Below are 15,162 nucleotides of genomic sequence, written 5' to 3'. Positions count from 1 at the left end.
CTGAGGAGTGGAGAACCAGGACAATAGATCAGAGTTAAAAGAATTGAATGATCCAAATTAAATCACTCGAAACCATTGACTTCCTAAAATGCGCAGCCTCTGTGCTCCCATCTCTTACATGTCTGGTCTTGAATGACGACAGGTCCGGCTGTGGTTGATGGTCGGCTGGCTCCAGCCTCGTTGTGTGCCATCACTCTGAACTCATACTCATCTCCTTCGGTAAGATCCTCTACCTTGAAGCTGGTGGTATCCACATCTCTCCTGTTGCACCTGCACAAAGCAGCAGACAGGATTAAAATTCACAGCTAACCAGGTCTAAAAAAAGCATTGCCACATGAGTGTTGGCTGGATCTTTACCTCCTCCAGGACTCTTTCTGGGCGGCACCAGCTCCCCAGCAGAGCAGGTCTACACTATAATGTGTGACGGCTGAACCACCATCATTCTTAGGAGCCTTCCAGGTCAATGTCAAAGTGCCCTTTTTAACATTTTGGATCTTCAGCCTTGTTGGAGGATCAGGAGGATCTAGAGAGAAAGTGAAATCAGACTTCAGTCAGTTTCACGTTAAGAAAGAACCTCTGTTAGCATCAACATGTCTGACATAAAAACACAATGTCATACGTATGGGATCCCTGGCCTTGGTTCCTTCGACGGTCTCAACAAATGGACTGAAACCAAATCGGTTCTCAGCACGGATACGGAACAGGTACTCGTGTCCCTCATACAGGTCTGGAACCACTAGAGACTGACTGGTACAGGCTGTGTTCACCTGAAAAGAACAGATTAGGGTCTACTGATGTCCAAAGTAAAAGAACTTCCCGTATGAATATAAACATAAAAACATAACATAAAAAAAAATCAAAAAAAAAAAAAAGACAATTTTTATGATAAATGCAGGGGGTGGGGGGTTATGTCGTACCTTTGTCCAGGCTTTGCCCACAATAGTCTTCTTCTCAATAAAGTAACTCTTCACTCTGTCACCGCCATCACACTCCGGAGCTTTCCAAGTGAGTCGACACGTTCCCCTTGTCACGTCACTCACCTTGAAGTCTCTGGGAGGTCCAGGCAGGTCTGAAAAGCACAATTGTGGTTTTAGATAACATCTCTCCGTTAACTTTTTAGAAATGAGAAAATCCACGTCAACAAACGTGTAAAAGACTAATGAAACTTGTCGTACCGAGGACATTGACCCGGACCTTGACCACCTTGTGGCCTGCAGGACTCTCAGCATTGATGATGTAGCGGCCACCGTGGTTCAGTTTGCACTCTGGGATCACAACTACGGAGGTCGTATCAGTTGAATGAATCTGAAAAAATTAGAGAGACTTCTAATGCAGGTCAGGGAAACACTAATTTATCCATTATGACTGAATTTGTGTCAGCCGGTGAAATCAAGGATTATTGCTCTGACCTCCGAGTCAACAGGCAGCGTATGAATTTCGTTCTTTTTCTCGGTCTCTGCAGTTCCGTCAAATGTCCAGGTAACTTTAGGAACAGGTCGCCCAGCGATGTTTACAGGAATCTTGATGGTTGTTCCTGCTCTACAGTTCATCAGATCTGGAGCACTCATGTCCAGAGTGACAGTTGGCTCAACTGCAAAAACAGAAAAACAATCAATCAAAAAAAAAAGAAAAGGTTTTCTACTTTTCTACTGCTCGGTAGATCAAGCATCGGGTGAGGGAATCACAGCACATTTACTGTGTTACCATCAGCTGCTTCTTACTTAGGATGTCTTGTACCAGGATGTCAGCTGTCCTGGCGGGTTCAGAGTCGCCCGCAGCATTGACAGCATAAATCCTGAACCTGCACTTTTTGCCCTCCTTAAGGTCAGGCACAGTGATTTCGGTGCTTGGGTGGAGCTTTTCTGCGGGGTTCACCCTCCTCCAATCAAGAAAACCTTCTTCATGAACCTCGATGATGTAACCCTTGATGGGGCTGCCACCATCTTTCTCTGGTGGAGTCCAGGAAAGAGGGATGCTGCTCTTCGTCTTGTCCTTAACCTCTGGGTTTCCAGGTGGAGAGGGGACGTCTACAAGAGGAATCAAGAACACAGTCAACGTATTGGTCTTAATGAGTAAAATAAAAACACCTGATACAAAAATACAATAATATAAACTTACTGAATGGATCGACGGTGACCTGGCATTCACTGGCCTCACTTGGTGGCCCAACTCCTGCTGCATTGCAGGCCGCAACCCTGAACTGGTACTCGGTCCCCTCAATGAGTTTTAGGGCAGTGTATTCCAACCCCTTCACTGCTGGTTTAGTCACAGGACCGCGGTTAACGCGACCCCAGTACACAGCACCACGCTCCCTTTTCTCCAACCAGTATCCCTGGATGGTGGAACCACCATTGTCCAGAGGAGGCTCCCAGGTTATGGTCATGGTAGTGGCGGTTGCTGAGACAATTTTAGGGTTACGTGGCGGCCCTGGGAGGCCATATGGATCCTTCAGCTGTACTTTCTCTGATTCACCAGGATCACTGACACCGTACTTGTTCTCAGCTTTAATTGCGAATTGGAAACAACCATTCAAGTCCAGTTTGGAGACCTGCAGGTGTAAAACATATTTGTTTAATAATCACTGCAATGAGGTATTTTTCAAAAGCCTGGTCTCCAAAGCGTCAACTCACAGCGAATCGCCTGTCAATCAGATTGATGGTAAGAACTTCATAATCAGATTTCTTCTTGCTGGCATCTCTACACTCCACAATATAGTTGGTAATCTCACTGCCCCCATTGTCCTCTGGGGCATCCCAGGTCAGGTAGCATGACTCTGCCTTAATGTCAGACACCACAACGTTTCTTGGAGGGAAGGGACGATCTGAAAAAAAATTTTTTTCTTAATGAAGACATCATTGGTTCAGAAAAAAAAACACATTCGGATGTTTCTAGGTTCTTACCAAAGATCGCAACCTTGATGATGTGCTGAGCTCTGCCATGGCAATTTTCAGCCACGAGTTTGTAGCTGCCCTTATCTGGTCTCAGGGTGTCTGGGATTGCAATCTTTGTGGTCAAAGTTGTTCTGTTCACCTAAGGAGGAAGAAGAAAAAAAGTTAGGGGTCAAAGGTTCCCTAAGGCTGTCAGAGGAAGAATCTGAATTCTTACCTCCTCAGTCTCCATTGTCATCCTCCCATCTTCTGGTTTTTCCAAAACCACCTCATCTTTCATCCACTGAATGGTTGGGAGAGGAAGTCCGGTCACTTCTGCCGGGATGTCGATAGCTTCACCCTTCTTTACGCTGATAGTGTTACTCTTGAAATACTTCTTGATGGCAATAACAGGAGGAACTATGGATAACAATAACATATGTTAGAATGTGTGAAAACAAATTTTAAAAAATGTTAATAATAAAAAAAAAAACAATTTGTACTTTCGTGGTCCTGTATTCTGGCAGAGATCGGCTTCGATGGCTCCCCTTCTCCGACCTCATTCACAGCTTTGACACGGAACTGGTAATCTTGGTCCTCTGAGAGGTTCTCAACAGTTCCACAGCACTCGGTAAATATCTTTCGGTTAGCTACTTCAAACTCTGTACCGTCTGACCTCATCTTCTCCACATAGTAACCTCTGATAGGACTTCCACCATCGCTGCGAGGTGCTTGCCAGGCCAGATCAATGGTGGTCTTGCTTTTGTCAGTGTGGCGCAGTTTTTCCGGGGCTGAGGGTGTACCTGCAACAGAATTTTCTCCTTTAGTAGCCAGTAAGATGCCACAAATATTCGGTAACTGGTCAAATCTCACTGGGTTTACCTTTGGGATCCTCAGCCAGGATGGGTCCTAGGTCAGAAGGAGCTCCATCGCCATATTTGTTCCTTGCAACAACCCTGAAGTCATACTCCTCTCCGGCCAGCAGACCCTGGACATCACACCTGCAGGAGGCCGTCTCCATCGGCTGACGGAAAAGCTTCATCTTGGAGTCTTTCCTCAGAACCTCATAGCCGACAATGTCACTGCCACCGTTGTCCAAGGGGTCAGACCATGTCAGAGTGATGTTCTTTTTGGTGACAGCGACAGTCTTCAGGTCCACCACTGGTCCAGGAACATCTAGGAGAACCCAAAGCAAAACATCAGAAAAATGTTTAAAATAATTATTCTCCTGACATCAGAATTATTTTTAAAGTATCTTTTGAGAAGAAGCCTCAGGATTATTTCTGTAACACTGACCCATGACATCAACTTTGGTCTCTGCAGTTTTGGTGCCATTGCTGTTGGTGCCCGTAATCTGGTACAGTCCATGATCGGCCCTCGTGGCTGTCTTGATAAACAGTGTGCTCGCTTTCCCCATAGTTTCCACAATCATTCTCTCCACGTCAATGTCGGCATTATCTTTGGTCCACTTGACCTCTGGCTGGGGTCGGCCAGTCACCACCGCGGGAAGCCTCAAAGGCTCACCCGCCCTGATGAGGACGCCATTTTTTACGGAGTCTTCAAAGTCCACAGATGGAGACGCTGAACAGAACAGAAGATAGGACATTAGGTAACCCTCAGACCAGTGAAGACTTTTAAACACCGTTGGTGCTCAGTGAGAGGCAGGTCTTACCCTGTGGCTCTTTGACAGTTATAGGTTCAGTTACTCCAGGAGCTCCAGGACCAGCATCATTGACCGCGAGTACACGGATGCAGTAACCAGCTCCTTCAGTCAGTCCGGTCAAAGTGTAAGTCAGCTCCTTACATCTGTACTCTGTGCTGCGGGACCAGTCCTTGTCACCAACCAAAAGCTGAAATCATAGAATTTGTTTTTAACGTTGGATGTTTTTGTTCTCATCCGTTTTCATCCCAGTAACTGCTGAGTTTGGATGTTAAGATGTAAACCTTTTCTACGTGGTATCCAAGAATGTCTCCTCCGCCATTGTACAGTGGTGGTTTCCAAGCCACAATAACTGAGTCTTTTCCAGTATCCACAATCCATGGAATGGGTGGTCCAGGAGGAACTGCAATTCACCACAAAAAAAACGTCAACTTCCATTCTCATTAAAAAAAAGACAAAGCTAATATCACGGGAAACCAGAAGAAGGCAGAATTAAATTGTCTGCCTACTGCTTCTACCTTAAAGATGTGAGGACTTACGTATAGCATCCATAGCCAGGACCCTTTCGCTGGGTTCACTGAAGGGCCCAGGTCCAGCCAGGTTCTCGGCACAGACTCTGAAGATGTAGGTGAGTCCCTCCATCAGGCCCGTGACCTTGATCTCCAGAGAGCTGAGGAGTGCACGGTTGACACGGGTCCAGTGTTTGCTGTTCACCTCTTTCCTCTCGATCCAGTAGCCCAGGATCGGGCTGCCATTGTCCTTAGGCTCATGCCAGGACAAGTGAGCAGTGCTTGCAGTCACCTCGTGAACCCTGGGAGCGTTGGGGGCATCAGGCGGGTCTGAGGGAAGACGGGTGGTGGTTATTAAAATATTCTCAACGTAGCAGCACTTTGTTTTCTAATGTTTAAAGTAAAATTTAAATATTACGTTTAATAAGAATTTAACTGTAAATGATGATATTGTTTAACGGGTTCTGTGGGGGGGGGGGTTTCCCAGGTTGCACTTACTGAACTGGTTCTGGGCCACCACCGGCTCAGAGATGCAGGGTCTTCCGCAGCCAAACTTGTTCTCAGCTGTGACCCTGAAAATATACTCCTTCCCTTCGATCAGCTTGGTGACAGGGCAGCTGGTTCCCTTCAGTGTGGTCGTTACTGTGATCCAGCCCACCTCTACATTTCGATTGTCCTTCTTCTCCAAGATGTAGTTCAGGATCTCGCTGCCACCATCATCTACAGGGGGCTCCCAGTTGCAGACCACCGACGTATTCCTGATGTCGTCGAAGGTGAAGTTAATGGGAGGGCCAGGTTTGTCTTTGGGGAAAAGATTGGATTAAATTAAATTTTCTTTGAACAACATTCTGGTTTTAACTGAAGGCAGTCAGATTTAAAACTAACCCAGTACGTTGACCTCGCAGGAGGCTGTGGCGACACCGTGAATGTTCTCCACCTTTATGGTGAAGTTTCCATGGTCAGCTCTGACAGCTTCACGGATCATCAGTGCAGACTGACCCCTCTTGGTCTGATCCAAGCCCAGACGCTCACGCATCGGGCTCACAAACTCCTCCTCTGGTTCTGCAACCTGCAAGAACCCAAATCAATGTGTTGAACAAAAGAACACAAAGAACACAAAGATTCTGCCACATGTCAGCAAACTGACCTGGGCTTTGGACTTCTTCTTCTTCCTGACCAAAGGCACGATCTTCTTTGTTGGTTCCTTGGTCACGTCCTCCTCATTCCTAGTCCAGGTTATTTTGGGGTATGGAGACCCAGAGACGTTGGCATCAATACGGATTTCCTCACCCTTCTTGATGCACAGACCATACTGGACACGGGCATGAAGACTCACTGTTGGTTTTTCTGGAAACAAAAAAAAAGGGTTTTGCTTTTTTGGTTCTTAAAGAAAAGTAACAAAACAAAATTTGCTGCCATTTTTTTTTCACTCACCAACAGGATCCGCAGCCTTTATAGGCAGTGTGCTGCGTGACGGCTCACTGACTCCGGCTGCATTTTCAGCACGGACCCTGAATATATACTCCGTTTCTTCTGTCAGACCTGTCACCACGTAGGAGAATCCAGGAACAAGATTGGGCGTGACCCTCTCGTAGCGATCGCCGTCCTTTTCAATCTTCTCCACAATGTATCCTTGAATGGGACAGCCACCATCGTAGTCCGGTGCCTTCCAGGTGACAGTGATGGACTTGGAAGTGGGATCCTGAGCCTCCACCTGTATCGGTGGGTCTGGTTTCTCTGTGGAGGGTCACAATAATACACGTGAAGAGCCTATAAATCAAGGCCACTGACAGGTGGTCTGTCAGTGAGTAGCAGATTCTGGTGTCACACAAAGACAGGACTCACGTTTGATTTCCTCGATGATGACTGGGTTGCGGAGCTCTAGGTATTGACCAGCCCCCACTTTGTTGATGGCCTTGACCCTGAAGTAGTATTCACAGTTAGTGAAGAGGTCTTTGACTTTGTAGGTGAGCACATTCTCTCCAGACATGACGGGCATATAGGTCTTCTTTGAGGCCTCACGGCGCTCAAGGCTGTAACTGATGATGGGAGTTCCACCGTCGTCCTCTGGAGCGACCCAACTGATCGTACAGGAGTTTTTGGTGACTTCACTTGAGGTTATATCCTTACATTGACCAGGGAGACCTGCAGGAGCCAGAAAACCAAACGGGTGTTAGAAACAAGCCTCCCATGTTCAGTGCTGAACAGGATTTTGAGATTAAACATAAAGACAATAACGGTACCAATGACTTTGACGTTGACTGTCGCGGTGGCAGTTCCCAGCTCATTCTCCAAAGAGATGGCATATGCACCAGCATCAGCACGTGTGCACTTAAGCAGCTCCAGGTGAGCACTGTTCATCTCCAGCGTCATGGAGAGCCGGTCGTCAGCCTTACACTCCACCGTCTCTTTCTGCCACATCATCTTGGGTGTTGGGATCGCCTGGTATGGAATTTTCAGGTGCAGTTTCTCACCCTCAATTACAACCACGTCTTCAGCCTCCAAAGCAATGCTTGGAGCACCTAGGAGATATTTTTGTTACATATGGGTATCTTACAGCTTTTTTTTTTTTGGCCAACAAGGAGAGGCGGATACTTACAGTCTGGATCTTTGGTGGAGACCTTGTCGGAAATCTCCGAAGGCTCACTCACACCAACAGAATTGATAGCGCGAATTCTGATAACATATTTCTTCTCTGGTTTGATGCCGTCATCAATTTTGTAGCTGAGCTCCTTAACGGGTCTGCTGTTGACCCGAAGCCACTTCAGCTCTGGGCGCGCCTCTGCCACCTCAACGTGGTATCCAGTAACTGGGCAGCCTCCATCCTTTGCCGGAGGTTTCCAGGAGACATTAATGTGCTGCCTGCTGGCATCAGGAATGGTGACGTCAAGAGGTGGAGATGGAGCGCCTGGAGAAAGAGAGAGACAAGGAGCACCCGAGAAAAATCTGAATACCGGGGTTGTAACCGCATTATCAAACACCTTACATCCTCTGATTTTATTTCTTACTTGTCGGATCCTCAATGGTGAGGATCTCAGTTGGTTCACTTGGATCTCCAACCCCAGCCTCATTCTCAGCACGGACTTGGAATTGAACCTCTGACCCTTCGTCCACATCTGTCACCTTGAACTGAGTCTTTCTATCGGGTGTCTTGCAGCACTTGAGCCAACGAGTTCCCACTTTCTCCTTCTTTTCAATAACATACCTGCGATACAAACCACGGTCAATAAGAGCCTACAGGAAATGTTGATTTGAAATAAACAACAGTCTTTTTTTTTTTTTTTTACTTGGTGATCGGTCGTCCACCGTCACTCTTCGGTGGCTCCCATTTCAGCTCCACATGTCTTCTGGCGACCTCGACCACTGTCAGGGCGTAAGGAGGTCCAGGAGTTGCTGCGGAGAACAATACCAAGGTTAAGAAACAGCCTGGTCCAGGTTTTGAAGTTGAAAACATTGGATTCCCAACTGTTTGGAGTATTTAACTGGAAGTGAGGTATGAAAGTAGTGATAAACTTACTGAAAGTGTCTTTCGCCAGCACGGCATCCTCCAGCTCACAGAATTCACTTGTTCCTACAGCATTCTCAGCAGCAACACGGAACACGTACAGCGAGCCTTCGTTAAGGGCAGTAACGGTGTACTTGAGTTCTTTGATGGTGGTGTCCACGGTCTGCCAGGCCTTCCTCCTAACATCCCTCTTCTCCACCACATAGTTCGTGATGGGTGAACCTCCGTCACTGCTGGGCTCCAGCCATTTTAGGTCGGCGTCAACCTTGCTGATGTTGGTGACTTCCAACCACTGAGGAGGTGATGGGGGGTCTGTAGGACAGGACAGATGTAGACCATGAGAGCTCCCTAAAGCTTACAACTTGAAATAAAAAAAAACCCTCAGGTTCTGGACTTACGAAGTCTCTCCTTGCACACCACGGGGTCACTGGGATCACTTGGTTCGCTCTCTCCGGCCTTGTTGACAGCCTTGACTCTAAAAGAGTACTCTTGTTGTTCCTTCAAACCCTTGAGCTGGTGCTCCGTCTGTGGAACATCTTCAGCAATCCTGATCCACTCTTCACTTCCAGTCTTTTGAAACTCGATGATGTAGCCTTCGATCTTGGCCCCACCGTCGTGCTCCGGCCTGGTCCACGCCAGCGCCACTGTGGTCTTTCCCACATCCCTGATGACAGGTTTCCCAGGAGCCCACGGTGGATCTGAAAAGGGAATTCACTTTGTCACCTTTATATTCCACACCAGTTTCCCAGTATTTAACCAACTGGAACTGCAGTGCTCCTCACCAATGGGGTCTTTGATGAGAATGGGATCAGTTTCATCACTTGGTTTTCCAGGTCCTGCCAGGTTCTCAGCCAAAACTCTGAAGCGGTACTTCTTCTTAGTAGGGAGTCCCTTCACCCTGTCACCGAACAAAGACTCAGATCATTCATCTATTCAATATTTCCTCTTTTATTCCTCTAGAATCTTCCTACCTGAAGGTGGTTTCTGTGATGGGCAGCTTGTTGCATCTGATCCACTTGTCTGTCTCTGGGTCAAATTTCTCGATCCAGTAACCAGTGATGGGACTGCCGCCGTCCTCGTCGGGCTCAAACCAGGTCAAGGTAACTGCATCCTTGGCAATATCAGAGGGTGTGACTCTGGCCGGAGGACCAGGAGGATCTGAAAATGGTCAACGATTTGTTCATAGGTGTAACTCTTTGTTTAATTATATAAAAACATCGGTCACTACATGAGCATATAACTTACCGAAGGCGTATTTTGCAGTGATTGGCACGTGCTGTGCTGGTTCGCCGATTCCGTACTGGTTCTCTGCGCTGACTCTGAAAACGTAGTCCTTCATGGCCGTGAGCTTGCAGGCTTTGAAGGTCGTCTGTTTCACGGTGGCTGAAAGCTTCACCCACTCTTCCTTGTCTAATAGACGACTCTCCACAATGTAATTGGTCACAGGTGAACCTCCATCATCCCGGGGTGGGTTCCATGCCAAGACACATGATTCGTTGGTGATCTCTGAGATGTCGAATGCAGCTGGAGGCCCCGGTTTATCTAAGGAGGAAATAACCAGTTTGGTTATAGCTAATTTCAAGATCCAAAACTGGCAGGAACTATGACAACGCAGTGGAAATTAAAATCTCAAAAAATGTTAACAAACCTTTTAAATTCAGTATTGTTTACATTGTTGCTTGAACAGTGTTTTAATATGTAGCTTATATGTAATCTGAATAACAAAAATGTCACATAAATCAGAGCACAACGGTTGGTTTTCTGTTCTTTTCCATTGATACAGACCGAGAATGTTGACGTCGATAGTGGCGGTGGCGCGTCCGCTGCTGTTAACAGCCTCGATGATGTAGGTGGCAGTGTCTCCTCTTGTGGTGTCAGCAATGGTGACCTTGGTGTGCCCCGGCTGGGTGTCAATGGTAATGCGGTTGTCGGTCTTGAGGGTCACGTCAGCCTTGGTCCACTTTATACGGGGATCAGGTTTTCCAGTGACATCAGCGGGAAGCTCAATCTTGGTACCGGCCCGAACGGTCAGTCCTGCCAGCAACTTCACGTCCAGCTGAATCTCAGGGGGTTCTGTTAGGATTAAATAAGAATGTCATCCTTACAAACAGAAGAACTAATCACCAGGGTTCAACAACTCTGACACAAACGAAGATCAGACCTTTAGCATCCAAAGCTTGGATCTCATCAGTGGCCCTGCAGGGTCGGCTGTCTCCCAGCTTGTTGAAAGCCCGGACTCTGTACGCGTACCACTGACCCTCCTTCAGGCCAGTCACCTGGAACCTAAGAAGGACAAGTACGTTACAATCGGCACCTTTGTAAGACCTGGAACAGACTGAAAATAAATATGTTGAATAACAATGACGTACTTCTGTTCAGGGAGGGGTTCACCGCAGGGTTCCCACTTGTCGGTTCCACGTTGACACTTGTCTACTACATAGCCTTTGATAGGAGCGCCGCCATCGTAGTTTGGAGGTTCCCAGGACAGGAAGATGGTCTTTGCACTCTTATCTCGCCACTTGAGGTTCTGAGGAGGATCCGGGACAGCTGCAGGAGAAAGAGAAAGATAAGAAAGATAAGAGAGATAATCAAATACCTGAGTCAGACTTCACGTGAGTTTTAACATCTGGGTGTATGAGTCTTACTGGCAGGAGACGAGACATTGACTGGTTCATCAATGTACGCTGGTTCACCAGGTCCACATTTGTTGCAGGCGGTGACACTGAACAGATACTCCTTCCCTTCAATTACATCTGTAATTGTGTGCTCCAGGTCCAGAACTCCAGTTGCCACCTTTAGAAAATACCATCACAACTGTCAGACAGGAATGAGAGTCAAGAGTCTAGAGGAAACAACAAGAATTCTGACAGACCTTGGCCCAAGTCTTGCGAGACACTTCTCTTTTTTCAATCTGGTAGTGAGTGACAGGACTTCCTCCATCGTGTTCTGGAGCTTCCCACATCATGTGAACATGACGTCGCGTCACCTCAGCCACCTTAAAGTCTCTGGGAGCACTGGGGCAAGCTTGAAAAGGACAAATCGGACTTGGAGTTTGTATCTTTGTTTTATGCATTTAAGTCAGGAATTTTAACCTAAAGAGAAAAACATCACATTTACCAATGACGTTGACCTCAATATCTCCAGACACCGAAGACACGTCGTTCGCCAGCTCTAGAGAGTAGATTCCTTTGTCCGGTCTGACACTGGGTGACACAGTCAGCTCTGTGTATGTAGGCTTGGTTACCATAGAGACACGCTCATCAGAAGCAGTGAGCTCCTTCTCTCCAAAGGTCCACTTGGAAACAGGTGTTGGGTACCCAGAAATGGGGACTCTGATGGTGAGAGGGTTAGGGACAATGACCTCCAGGCCCTTCCTGAAGGCGCTGAGATCAAACGTGGGACCAACTGAGAAAAAAGATCACCAGGTTTTAATGTCAGTTAAAACATATTTCAGGATAAACTACAGTAGCACAGTAAAGTTCCAGTGAAGCCTCGTACAGTGAGGATCGTCAGCAAGCAGCGGGCCCAGTTGTTCGGCCGGATCGGAAGTCCCGGCAGCGTTCTCGGCATACACTCTGTAGAGGTAGCTCTGACCTGCTTTCAAACCCTGGACCTAAGCAATAAAATTGTGACATTTAGAAGTCATGTACGTACATAGACCACAGAATCACAGGAGGAAGTGAGGTCAATACCCTGTAGGACAAATCAGGGCAGAGCCGGGCATTGCACCGCAGCCACTTGTCCGTTCCTTCGTCACATTTCTCGATGATGTATCCGGTGATCATGCTGCCACCGTTGCTGACAGGCGTCTCCCAGGTGAGTGTGACGCCGGAACCACTTTGGTCAGTGAAGTTCAGGTTCAGAGGTGGGCTGGGTCTCTCTGTTATGACAACAAACCCGTCAGTGCTGACAGTCACTACAGGATTACAAAGATTCTGCAGATTTCCACTCACCAATGGGATCCATGATCTTTACAGGGTTGGTGGCAGCGCTGGGCCTGCCGATGCCGGCTTTGTTCTCAGCTCGGACTCTAAAGATGTACTCCTTGTTCTCCACCACGTCGTTGAGGTCTGCTGAGAGGTCAGTAGGTCCACAGTGTAAGGCCGCCTCCCACTTGACTGAAGTTCTGTCACGGAGCTCAATCACGTAGCCTGTGATTTCAGAGCCGCCGTCAAACTTGGGAGGCTCCCAGGTGACCGTGGCACCGAACCTGTTCACGTTAGCGACTGCCACGCACTCGGGAGCATCTGGAACATCTAAATGTGGAAAATGTTATGGTCAAGATTTGTTTCTAACTGAGTTGGAAAATGTTATGGTCAAGATTTGTTTCCAACTAAGTTGCGCAGAGCACATGGATGGAAAAATTCTGCTTTGCTCACCAAACTTGTTTTTAGCCTGGACAGCTTCATCTGTAGCAACTGCAGGTCCGCTGCCGACCCTGTTGCGGGCGCAGACTCTGAACAGGTACATGGAGTCTTTCTGAAGACCGCCGACACAGTACTCTGGGGCATCTACTCGATCTGTGGCCAGAGTCCAGGTCTTACGCTTCACATCACGTCTCTCCACAATGTAGGCCACGATCTTGCTTCCACCATCGCTCTCGGGCTCTTCCCAGGCCAGACTGACTTCACCATCAGCAGTGTCCACAACTCTCAGGTTCTTGACAGGTCCAGGGACATCTGAAAGCACAGACATGTGAGACCAGTCTCGTACATCTACGGGAAACCTTGCTGTGAGTGAAGTCCTAACTCACCGATCACATCCAGGTTGATGAAGGCTTCACCTTCACCGTGCTTGTTTTTGATTACCACTCGGTACCGACCCTTGTCATCTTTGGTTGGACTTTTCAAACGGTACTCCGTCCTATCAGCGGAGGAGTCAATGTTCTGGACTGGCAGACTAGTACCCTCAAAGAACCACTCAGTCTCAGCACGAGGGTAAGCATCATAGGGAACAGTCATGACAAAGGGTTTACCAGCGTCGGTCACAAGATTCTGGTCAGTGGTTTTGATCTTGGGAAAAGCTGCAGAAAACCAAGGCATTATAACATCTGAGAAAACCAGAACGTAGTTGAGATTACGGGCGGGTCCTAGATCTGGACTTACCTGCTAGCTCCAGCTTGGCTCTGGCATCCTTATCTTTGGCCACAACTTTGTACTCTCCTTGGTCTCTGGGTCTTATTTCACAGACCTGCAGACGGTGGACTTTGTCCTCACTTATCATCTGGTACTTGTCTCCCTGGACAATGACCATGTTGTTCCTCATCCACTTCACCTCCACCCTGTCCTTGTTAAGCTCCACCTCAAACAAGACGTCTGAGCCTGGAGGTTCGAACATATCCTGAGGAGGTCGAACGATTTCCACTGGGGTCTCTGCAACAGGAACGACGGACGTTAAACTCTGCTCAGTTTTTAAGTTTTTAAGACAAAGTGAGGTCAGGACTTTTACCTTCCACAAAGAGACGTGCTCTGGTTCTTCGGTCCTCAATGCCACAGGCATATTCACATTCATCATCTGGTCTGCAGCGCTTGATGGTCAGTCTGCAAATGTTACCTTCTTTGTCCATATGATACCTGCACATCAAAAACATTCCACAGACTCTGGTTACTTCAGATGAACCACATCCTACACTAGTGATTCCAAATTCAAATTAGGGTCTGAATGTGACATCATCATTCCGTTAAGAACCACACCTTGGTCCTTCTCTGATCTCTCGTCCATCCCTGTACCACTTAACCGCAGCCTTTTCTTTGCTGAGAGTGCATGTAAACACAGCATCTTCAAATTCAGTGATCGTTTGGTCTTTGAGCTGTGCAGTGAAGTCGGGCGGCGCTTCACTGATAACGAGCTCAGCCGAGCACTTGTCGTCTCCGACCATCGCCGAGTACTCGCCCTCGTCGGCCAAGGCACAGTCCTTTATCGTCAGGGTGTGTTTGAGGCCGTCAACCCTATAGACAATGCGTTTGCTGAGCGTCACCTCCTCATCGGCCTTCAGCCATCGCACTGTGGCCCCAGGTCGGTTCACCTTGCAGCTAAAGCTGATGGTCTTCTTCTCCTGGGTCTCAATGTCCTCAATGGACTCCAAGAACCTCAGCTTCTCCTCTGGAAGCCATAAACAGAGACCGTCAAACCAAAACACTTGTATCACCACAACAAAAACCACAAAAAAACTTCCGACATACCTGCAACTCTGGCACTGGCGGTGGACTTGGCCTGTTCACCTCTTTGGTTAATCAGACTCACGGTGTAGCTGGCTTGGTCATTCTTTTGGGCGTCCCTGATCCTCAGAGAGAAGACGTTGTCCCTCTGCAGCATCATGTACTTGCTGCTCTCGAAAATGCTCTCCTCGTTTTTGAGCCACTTGGCTTTGGCTCCCTCCCTGTTGGTCTCACAGTTAAAAACGATCTCACTGCCCTCCTTCACCTCCACGTCCTTGATAGGTGTGATGATACGAAGTTTCTCTGCGATCACAGAAGTTCAAATTGGTCAAAAAGGATGAGATTTGCAAAAAAAAAAAATAAAAGAGCAGACAAGAAAATGACACGCACCAATGACGCTGAGATCTGCTGAGGCTTTGACTGTGCCAATGTGTGCGATGAAACCTCCCATATCTGTCAGTTT

The 15,162-nt window shown here is 47.7% G+C and overlaps 1 protein-coding gene across 1 annotated transcript in view; it reads right to left on the bottom strand.

Annotated features, from left to right (window-relative positions):
- The window catches only part of ttn.1 (titin, tandem duplicate 1), a 131,824-nt gene that overhangs the window by 61,370 nt on the left and 55,292 nt on the right, over window positions 1-15,162 (bottom strand). Inside the window, exons 106-152 of the mRNA XM_025063733.1 lie at window positions 15,090-15,162; window positions 14,724-15,002; window positions 14,235-14,643; window positions 13,990-14,114; window positions 13,647-13,913; window positions 13,295-13,564; window positions 12,921-13,220; window positions 12,495-12,797; window positions 12,234-12,421; window positions 12,040-12,154; window positions 11,659-11,946; window positions 11,414-11,565; window positions 11,187-11,334; window positions 10,911-11,088; window positions 10,703-10,824; window positions 10,327-10,614; window positions 9,787-10,083; window positions 9,513-9,699; window positions 9,324-9,439; window positions 8,940-9,239; window positions 8,554-8,853; window positions 8,324-8,429; window positions 8,045-8,241; window positions 7,636-7,944; window positions 7,280-7,558; window positions 6,882-7,181; window positions 6,471-6,773; window positions 6,184-6,383; window positions 5,922-6,105; window positions 5,535-5,837; window positions 5,067-5,366; window positions 4,812-4,930; window positions 4,540-4,717; window positions 4,164-4,448; window positions 3,750-4,043; window positions 3,371-3,670; window positions 3,106-3,287; window positions 2,901-3,030; window positions 2,631-2,821; window positions 2,119-2,548; window positions 1,722-2,027; window positions 1,410-1,591; window positions 1,176-1,305; window positions 918-1,069; window positions 620-767; window positions 358-523; window positions 119-270 (exon numbers count right to left, since the gene is read on the bottom strand). The exon at window positions 15,090-15,162 is cut by the window's right edge and continues 188 nt beyond it. Coding sequence (XP_024919501.1) covers window positions 119-270; window positions 358-523; window positions 620-767; window positions 918-1,069; window positions 1,176-1,305; window positions 1,410-1,591; window positions 1,722-2,027; window positions 2,119-2,548; window positions 2,631-2,821; window positions 2,901-3,030; window positions 3,106-3,287; window positions 3,371-3,670; window positions 3,750-4,043; window positions 4,164-4,448; window positions 4,540-4,717; window positions 4,812-4,930; window positions 5,067-5,366; window positions 5,535-5,837; window positions 5,922-6,105; window positions 6,184-6,383; window positions 6,471-6,773; window positions 6,882-7,181; window positions 7,280-7,558; window positions 7,636-7,944; window positions 8,045-8,241; window positions 8,324-8,429; window positions 8,554-8,853; window positions 8,940-9,239; window positions 9,324-9,439; window positions 9,513-9,699; window positions 9,787-10,083; window positions 10,327-10,614; window positions 10,703-10,824; window positions 10,911-11,088; window positions 11,187-11,334; window positions 11,414-11,565; window positions 11,659-11,946; window positions 12,040-12,154; window positions 12,234-12,421; window positions 12,495-12,797; window positions 12,921-13,220; window positions 13,295-13,564; window positions 13,647-13,913; window positions 13,990-14,114; window positions 14,235-14,643; window positions 14,724-15,002; window positions 15,090-15,162 — 10,531 coding nt within the window. The remainder of the gene's footprint in view (window positions 1-118; window positions 271-357; window positions 524-619; window positions 768-917; window positions 1,070-1,175; window positions 1,306-1,409; window positions 1,592-1,721; window positions 2,028-2,118; window positions 2,549-2,630; window positions 2,822-2,900; window positions 3,031-3,105; window positions 3,288-3,370; window positions 3,671-3,749; window positions 4,044-4,163; window positions 4,449-4,539; window positions 4,718-4,811; window positions 4,931-5,066; window positions 5,367-5,534; window positions 5,838-5,921; window positions 6,106-6,183; window positions 6,384-6,470; window positions 6,774-6,881; window positions 7,182-7,279; window positions 7,559-7,635; window positions 7,945-8,044; window positions 8,242-8,323; window positions 8,430-8,553; window positions 8,854-8,939; window positions 9,240-9,323; window positions 9,440-9,512; window positions 9,700-9,786; window positions 10,084-10,326; window positions 10,615-10,702; window positions 10,825-10,910; window positions 11,089-11,186; window positions 11,335-11,413; window positions 11,566-11,658; window positions 11,947-12,039; window positions 12,155-12,233; window positions 12,422-12,494; window positions 12,798-12,920; window positions 13,221-13,294; window positions 13,565-13,646; window positions 13,914-13,989; window positions 14,115-14,234; window positions 14,644-14,723; window positions 15,003-15,089) is intronic.

Source organism: Cynoglossus semilaevis, chromosome 16, assembly GCF_000523025.1.
Source record: "Cynoglossus semilaevis isolate Cse_v1.0 chromosome 16, Cse_v1.0, whole genome shotgun sequence".
NCBI lineage: Eukaryota > Metazoa > Chordata > Actinopteri > Pleuronectiformes > Cynoglossidae > Cynoglossus > Cynoglossus semilaevis.
This window is presented reverse-complemented; position numbering and strand designations above follow the sequence as displayed.